General features: G+C 35.6%; 1 protein-coding gene across 5 annotated transcripts in view; it reads left to right on the forward strand.

The window, feature by feature from the left end:
* Positions 1–9351, forward strand: part of cald1b (caldesmon 1b) — a 30016-nt gene that overhangs the window by 2467 nt on the left and 18198 nt on the right. For 3 of the 5 annotated variants that reach the window (XM_058767051.1, XM_058767055.1, XM_058767054.1), the window contains exon 2: positions 8963–9070. In XM_058767051.1, coding sequence (XP_058623034.1) covers positions 8991–9070 — 80 coding nt within the window. In that variant the 5' untranslated portion in view covers positions 8963–8990. The other 2 variants (XM_058767053.1, XM_058767052.1) reach the window with 2 other exon arrangements.

Raw genomic sequence — 9351 nt, forward strand, 5'->3', positions numbered from 1 at the left:
ATACTTGGAAAATTGTGGACATTGCTAAAAGTGGGATCATTCTTACCTTTTTGGGTTGTTTTGCTAAATAAAGAGATGGAATGAAAATTATTGCTCACCATTCTCGGTCACAGTTGGCCACCTGTCCAATGGCGCATTTAAACGTTGAAGCTCCTTTAATATTTTCTTGAATATGGCGTATTGGAAACGATTGTTTGTGGTCATAGGAAGCACAGAACTGGTTATAATCCAAACCAGTTTTGTTTGACTCACACTGCTTGAGGGGGTCTGCTGGAATGCATTAAATAGACAGAAGTTTGCAAATATGTCCTCTTTGAATGCTGGTGAGAGTTTAAGGAGGCTAAATAGTATTTTTAAAGAATGTATAATAATAATTCAAAGTTTACTTCACCTTCACCATATGTCAAAAGTATGTGCACGACAAAGAGTTTTAATAAGGAGATGGTGCTTCTGCTTGCACTGTAAAAATGATTTAAAATGACAGAACATAATTAATGATAAAAATGATATATTATGTGACAACAGATTACACGCAATATAATTAGACTAAAAGCAATTTACAGTTAAATATCAATCAAATTGTAAAATTCAGCTTTGCATCACAGGAATAAATTATATTTTAAAATATATATGAAAATACAAAAAAAGCTATTTTAACTTGTAATAATATTTTTACAATATTATTGTTTTCACTGTACTTTTTGATTCAGTCTTAGATGTCGTCTGAGCATAAGAGATTTCTTTCGAAAAAATTCAAAAGTAAGAAATATGGTCATAGTGTAATTGTTATTTATTGTGTTAAGGGGCGGGACGCTTTGGATTCTAGAGAGCATTTGATTGGACAAAAAGTTTGATGAGAAGCCGAAGTGCAGGGTGATGTCATGAAAATCGTTGATCCATATTAGTGGAAATTAGAGACTGTACGTTTTGAATGCTTATATCTTGTAAATGTTATTTTTTTCATTGTTTTGGAGCACATAACATGTACATACTAAAAGCCATAAAACTTCAATTTTGATTTCATGGTGACTTTAAAATTTGAACTTTTTTAACAGTGTGTCCACATCCTATAATTATAAAAATATGTGAAACCTATTACATTTATGACTGTTTCTAGTGGCTAAAAGGTTGTAGCCCTTGGCATAGAATTAGACAAAGACATATGATGGGGTTATTCTGAAACAGAAGGTTTTCTGTTCTGTAAGGGGCACAGGTGCAGCTACCCTTAATTCAGGAGGAAATGGGCAGGTCAGCGAAAGAAAGAGAGAATGACTCATTTAGATGATCAAGACTCTACAGTTTAAGACTCTGAGGACAGTTTGTGCTCCAGTGCCTGCAGGGCTGCACTAAATAATCCCATTTCCCCAAATTCTCAATGCTTCACAGCTGGTGTACAGAAATGAGAGGCATTACACAAAGACTGAAGGGTGACAGAGGGCAAAACTACTGCATGTGGCCTATTTAAGACATCAAGAGTCATGACTAATCACTGATGCATTCTTATCCAAGTGCATTTGTTACTTTATGTTCATTTAAAAAAACCATGATGCATCATGCATTTCATATACTATTAGCAATCGTGCATTACTGCAACTATTGAAACTCCCACAGTAGTATACAGTATTTGTTTAGAAATCCAGGTCTTGCACTCTAAACTGAAGTCAATGTTAGTTTCACAGGATGAGCATCTTTAACCATGTTTGGTTATGCAAGGCCTCACCAGTGAGCAACAACTCCGTCCTGTTACACGTCATGGCACAAAAAGCCTTCACATATTTATCGGGTCAGAATTTTACGAGCCGTTGATTCAGTGCATCTCTGGTTGGGGATCCCCGGTCTGTGCATCTGGAGATTGGTGTGGCGGAAGCAGGGGAGTGAAGGGGCTCGAGAGGGCTTGATTCACTGCCAATGTACAGCTGCTTCTACTGCAAGGGCATGTTGTTCTTGATGTGATTTGAGGTTTTGGTGTAATTGCCAGCACTAACGCTAATTACACATCAAAAAGATGGGTTGAGCAAAAACACAACATGTCGCCGCCTCGGTCTTTGATGGTTTTGATGAATAAAATGACAGGCGTGCCATAAGTTAAATCTTTCATCTTGTCCTCATAAATTCAGAAGTTGTCCAAATAAGCTGTAGAGGAGCAAAAGATCTTTGTTCTAGTTTGTTGTTTAACTTCAGTGAGTTTTTTAGCCTGTGCGTTGACAGGAAGAGTGAGTGGGGGGAGTGGGAAATGACTCCAGATTTGAACCCATGTCACCCATAGTTAAATAAAGTAATAAAATAAATAAAGATAAATAAATAAGTGTCAGCCTAATTGAAAAAAACAAAAAACAAATCCATAGAATATTATATAATTTTATTTTATTTTACTGAGTGTCAATATGTCTTTATACATGAAAATATATAGCGTCATTTATATATTTGTGGGTATGTGGAATCAAAAAATTGAACAATGTACATTATCCTACTTTACATGACTACTTAACAATTATGTTTTGCCAAAAAAATCCACCAAATTTGGTGTTCCTGGTCATAAATAACTAAAAATAACCAGATCTCTCATTATGCTATTTTTTATTTTTTTAAATAAAAAAGCACTATTTATGACATAATTTTGGCAATGTTCACTCAAAAACTAAGGTGCATACGTTCAGATCAATGAGGCCTATCAGTTTAAAAAAGAAATACAAAACCTGTTCTTATGGAAAAAAAACAAAAAACAATCCAATATTTAGTAATAATATAGCAATTTATAAACAATTTTTTGTAGGCTGGTCATTTTTGACCAGCAACAAGTGTAACAAAGGTGGAATAAGGTCCCTAAAAGTATAAAAAAATAATAAAATCATAATTTTTGTTAAATGGATAGTTCGCCCAGAAATGAAAATTCTGTCATTAATTACTCACCCTCATGTCGTTCCAAACCCGCAACACCTTCGTTCATCTTCTGAACACAAATTAAGATATTTTTAATGAAACTCAAACTGAATGTGCATCGAACACTGACACGGAAGAGAAGAAATTGTTGAATAAAGTCGTTATTTTTGTTTTCTTTGAGCACAAAAAGTATTCCCGTAGCTTTGTAAAATTAAGGTTGATCACTTGGACTATTTTAACGATGTCCTTACTACCTTTCTTGAACATGTCTATGCAGGGTCAGAAAGCTCTCAGATTTCATCAAAAATATCTTTTTTTGTGTTCAGAAGATGAACTTGTGGTTTTAGAACACCATGAGGGTGAGTAATTAATGACAGAATTTTCATTTTTGGGTGAACTCTCCCTTTAAGTTGTTATATCTTGTGACTGTGAGCAAATAAATAAAAGAATGACCATAAAATATTAAATGTGAAATTATTTCATTAGGCCTATCACCAGAAGGAGACCACAGAGTGATGCAAGAGAGATGAAACATAAAAAAAAGCATAGCTACCTTAATACTCCTTTCTCATGCACTGTGTCTAAAGGTCTGAATAAGTGAATAAATCAAATGGAAAGCAGGTACTTTATCAGTGACTAGAAAATCGTTTCAGCATCTTGCACAGCTCTCGTTGGTTTTGGCTCGGACATAGATCCGCCCTGATGTGTATTCTGGCTCCACACGTTTGTCCTGTCCGCACATAATAAAGCTTTATTGAAAACCCACTAGACAGCTCGTTATGTCATTGTAAACGACTTCACCCAGTCTTACCTGGGTGGTAGCAACAGCTCTAAAATGCTGACTTCCTGACACACAGAAATTCAATTACGGGCTTAAGATACGCTATGTAAATCTTTTTAACAGATTTGGACATGATCTGTCAGTCTGTATTGTAAAAGTTCTAATGAGATTCATTTCATTTCAAGCTTTTTTTCCATCTGTGTACTTTAGTGCAAAAGCATTATGTTGGTCATTCTAGAGAAGTCTAATGCATTCAAACTCTCTGCATAAAAAAATGAATACCATGAAGAGGGCAAATTGCCCAGGACCTGGAATCAGTAACAGATGTATAAATTAGAATATGTTCTCCATGTCCGTCATGTGGAAATGATTTGTGGACTTGATGGTAGCTTGTGGTAGGAAGACTGGACAGCGAAAGGGCGTCTGGGAAATGTATAACATGCCCACTACCCAAAAGCGTTCTGTAATGAGCAAGAGAAATGGAACAGAAAAAGAAAATGCCTTTGAATTCTTCAGATCACTTAGTCTGGTTTTATTAACCTCTATTTTAACAGCTATTTTGCTTTGAGGAAATTCCTGAATTCTTCAGTGTCTCCATTTGTTCCTGAAGTTGTTGATTTCCTTTATCAAGTCCTCATGTTTTGTCCAAACATATGGAAATATATTACAGAAATATATTATTCTGCTAGAGTGCGAGACATGCAATGGGGTTTAAAAGTTACAGACCATAATGAAAGTCTGCAATTTTATCATTAAAACTGAAAAAAGGTAGTCTAAATAAAGGAGTTTTAGGAATGTAAAAGAAAGAAAAGTAAATTTCATCTTAAAACATTTCAATAATTAATTTAATATAAATAAAATGAAATGAAAACTGAAATTATCAGCAATGTATTTAAAGAAATCTAACATTAAAAAGGTAATTGCTATGCTTGTCATTTAAATTGTTTTTAAAATTCTTATACTCACTAAGAAAAATTACTATTAACATTTAATGAATTTTTTTTTTAATATATAAATATTATGGACTTAACTCATGCATGACATTTTGACCATTTAATTTTTAACTAATAAATGCCTGGTCTACCACGGTTAGTAAAACAGGACTGATGCTTGTCCATGGGATCAAATACAAAAACAAGTGCAGGCAACTGTACAAATTTCATTTGTAAAACTGGCAAAAGTGTTAAAAACTGATTTGATGAATGCAGTGAAAAGTGCTCCACTGAAACACTTTCTCACATCAAACTTAATGCAAATGTAGGAAATTGCATACATATTGTCTTATGCGTGGTTGCAATACATTAACCCAGTGTTCAAAGCACATCAGCCTTCTGCTGACAGATGTGACAGGTTGTAGGCAGGGGTTAAAAGGGTTCAGGAAAGCCTTATGCGTCTGTCACCCAGAAAGCCCTCACATGAGGTCACCATTACCGGACTTTTTCAGTTTACACACATATGGAGACTCTTTAGACTGGTGCAAGAGCCTTGTTCCTCTGCCTCTGGAGGAGAGCCAAACCAAACATGCCTGCAGCTCCAGTGGAAGCAGCCGTCCAAGGAGTCCACTCACCTCTAGCCTGCTGGGCGCTTTCTGTCTGGCCCAGCGCTCCACACATGTGATATGGAGAGAAGAACACAGAACAGGCTTTGTGACACCACCAACCTAATTGTTCCCATATCGATGCAAAGGTATTATAATATAAAATGGAGGCTGGTGTCTTGCAGAGAGACGGACTATAAAATCCTTAACAGAATTATCCAACCAAGTTCTCTGTCACAGATGTTAAAGTGCTCTCAGAACCCCACTGTATTCAAATTCTAGTCTAGGACTGATGCTTAAAAATAAAATGAAGCAAGAAGTTATACATTTTAATCAATGTTATAAAACGTGGTTCAATAAAATAATAACAATATAAATTAATAAATAATTTTTTATTGAAAAATAAATGGACATATTTAAATCTGTATATACTCTCCAATTACAGTCCATCTTATATTGACTTCCAAAGACACTTTTTGAAGGGAAAGTTCAACCAAAAATAAAAAATTCTGTCATCATTTACTCACCCTTATGTTGTTCCAATCTCTTTCTTTCTTCTATCATTGACTGCCATAGTATGGGGGAATAATATATATATATATATATATATATATATATATATATATTACAACAGAGGTAAGTAAATGATTACAACATTTTCATTTTTGGGTGAACTAAAGAAAAGTATTTGACCAAACGACAAAGAAAATAAACTCGCAAAAAAAATTTTACCCTCAAAAATGCTAATTTAAATGATTTCATTTATTATTTTATTTAACCAACATGAATTCTAAACCAATGCGTCCATTTAAAATGTGATATAGCCTATTTCCATTTTTTATTTGAATTAATAATTAAATTGAAAACGTATTTCTTCATTTTATTTTTAAGTGTCACTAGTCCATACAGCACACATTCAAGGCAAAAATTAAAAAAGTTGTTTGGCTCGTAAATGTTTCATTATAATTTTTTGTCCCAGGAACCATTCATCACAGTTCATCATAACGCCGGTTTCACACCGCACGCATAAGCAGAGCAGAGGCAGCGCAGAAGCGGCGCGTATGCAGAGCGTGAGCAGCGCGCGCCCATCGTGCTTTCACACTGCCAGCGTTTGTCGCGCGCAGCTAAACCGCGGCTTGTGTACTGCAAATACAGACGAGTATCGTTCATTCGGTCACGCTTTTCAGGTGTTCTCCGACAGCTGTCTGTCATGTGCTTTGATATGGGCAGTGCCGTGTTCCCCTCTGTCACGTGTATAACATGCTGTACATATAGTTTACATGATAAAAAGTAATCTTAAAGTTAATAAATGCCTCTAGTTTTAATAATTTAAACAGGCCTTTGAAGTGGGCAATAACTCCTGGCAGTGATGTGTTTTCGTGTAGTTGATTCTATGCTAAATCTAATATTTGATGTTTTTTTGTTTGTTTGTTTTTTTAATGTTGTAGATTTAAGTAGAAAATGAGAATCGCTAAAATTATTTAATATATTTTGAGACAAAGGTCTTAATGATTACCAGTTTGGTTTAAGATAATTAAAGCAACAGTTTTTCAATAACTAGAAGAATATGTAAAAAATATGGTATTTGGTGTAAAAAGCGCCCCTGCTGTTGCGGCGAAAGGCACAATAATTAACATGATATTTAATAGATGGCTGACTTTTCCAATTGCTGACAGGACATGGTTCATATGGTATCGTATAGCCTATTATGTTGGGTGTCCACCTTAGAGATAATCACCATGTTTATAATGAAACCATCATATTTAAAAATAAAATGTGTTGTTACTACTGTAAATCTATATTATCTTATTATGGGAGCTCCTTCAATGCTTTCAGAATCTTTACTTTTTATTTTGTTTCTGTATTTTAAAATATATTTTTGTATTAACATTTTAATGACATTATATTTATTGAACATGATTTATCAAAATAAGCAGAAAATAGCCTAACTTTGCTAAAGTGATTTATTTGAACAAGTATTAACACTAGAATCAATTTATTTTTTTTAGCTACGTATTTATTAATACAGTGTGCTTTTTACCCCGTGATTGTGAAACAAGAAACACCTCACATGATTTTACGTGAAATGTGTCATTTTTCATGTTAATCAGGTCAATTTTGATCAAGAAAAATGCACTGTGGCTTTAATTCAGCGTAAGCGGCGCAGCAAAAATAGACTCGGCGCCGAAACTATCGCGGCACTGCCGCTTCTGCTCTGCTCCTGCTACACGCTGCCGCGCCGCCTCTGCGTGCGGTGTGAATGCTCTAATCTGTTAACATGGGCGCCGAAAAAAATACGCGCTGCTTACGCATGCAGTGTACATCAGGGGTAACGATTCAAACCGCTAATCAATCACGCGTGTGAACCGGTTCAAAAGAGTCATTTTCGCGAATCAGTGTCATGTTTGCGATCGTTGTCGAGTTCGGACAGAAAACATTACAGCGCACTGTAACGTTATAAAATCCAATGGTCACAAAACTGTCGCGCAATTTTATCTGTTGTCGCGTTCGTTACCGTTTTAGTCGCAGTTTGGAGCACTAAATAGTAGCAGTCATTCCAAAAAGGTTTTATTAAATAAGAAGCACTCGAGTGGCAATGACAGTCTATAGCAGTGTCTAATGGCCACACATAAACAAACCCTTATGAGGACGTCTGCTTGGCTGACACATGACTGCTTTGCACCTGACAGAATTTGCCATGGTGACCTACAGCTCCACATTTTTCCAAAATCATAAAAACCGGGCATTTTTTCAGGAAAAGCGCTAGGTCTTCATTACTGCTTCGTCAGGGATTCATCCTATCTCCACAGATGATGATGAGATGCCAAGTAGCACAGAATTGACTGTAAGATGAATATTTCAGGGACACATTCTTTGCTATGTTCTGTTAAATATTTTAAACTACTTTCTTCAATCCCAGTTCATTATTACAGAGTTAACTAAGTAAGCATTGCCAATTTGTAGGTTAATAATTCCCGCCTAAAACACTGGCGTTTTCTACATCAACGCTGGTTCAACCAATGGCTTCATAAGATTCAATGACAGATGAGGTGTGTGTTTGGGGAAACCATCATTTTATTTTATTTTATTTTTTTGTATTAGTGATATAACAAAATTATCAAGTTATGATATAGTCTATTTCATTCCAGGAATTAGATGTTTCCCCTCAATATTGGTGAAGGCCCTTGGGTCTTGGTTTGTTGTTCAGGAAACCCTATTTTATGACATCCTTTACCCTTCTAGCACAATTAGATTTTTTGGCTTTGTTTACATTATTCATTATTCCAGAGAATGTAATCAAACATGCACTGGTTAAATAAAATTGGCCACTTCCTTAGCTCTGTTTGATGTTGGGCATTCAAGCAGAAAACACAAAAGAATGATTAATTTGAATGATATAGAAGACCAGGAAATGCTATACTTCAAGATGGAAAATTAAAACGATACATAGCTTATATAAATTCTTAACATGATTCATTATACAAACATTGTATGGCAAGAGCCGAGAGTTAAAGAGGATATTGAAACTTAAAAATAATATGTCCATGAGTAGCGAAGATCAGTGGTGAAGTTAAATGTGTGGCATAGCTTGCCTTTCCTGGTAGTTGTTCCAGGGAAATGGATCAAGAAACTGGAATGTTGTGGTCCTGGTGAGTTATAAGCCAAACAGCTGACAGGGAGCGTCTTGACTTTGAATTAAAGCGATCAGGACAGTTCAAATCTTTATAAATCCCACCCTGTCTGACTGTCTTTCTCTCTTTCAGCTTGTACCCCAAGAGCTCTGTGTGAATCATGGACGAGGACTTTGATTTTGAGCGTCGCAGAGAGTTGCGGAGACAAAAGCGAGAAGAGATGCAGCGGGAGGCAGAGAAGTAAGTCACAAACACAATAATTTACACACATTATTTACCATTTTGAATTTGCTCTCAATTGCTTCCATTATCAAATGGGATTCATAATTTTAGATGATGCAATAACATTCAGATCGCTGTCATCCCGATGATGAGTTTAATACTATTTTAAGCCACCGGAGTGCTGTCTGTAATAGTCTGGCCAAGTTGGAGAGGCCTGTGTCTGCGTCATCCAAACAACCGTGCCTCTGCTCTCCTCTCTATTCCTTATAAAGGTTGACATGCTTGTAAATGTCTTCCTA

Source organism: Onychostoma macrolepis, chromosome 25, assembly GCF_012432095.1.
Source record: "Onychostoma macrolepis isolate SWU-2019 chromosome 25, ASM1243209v1, whole genome shotgun sequence".
Classification (NCBI taxonomy): domain Eukaryota; kingdom Metazoa; phylum Chordata; class Actinopteri; order Cypriniformes; family Cyprinidae; genus Onychostoma; species Onychostoma macrolepis.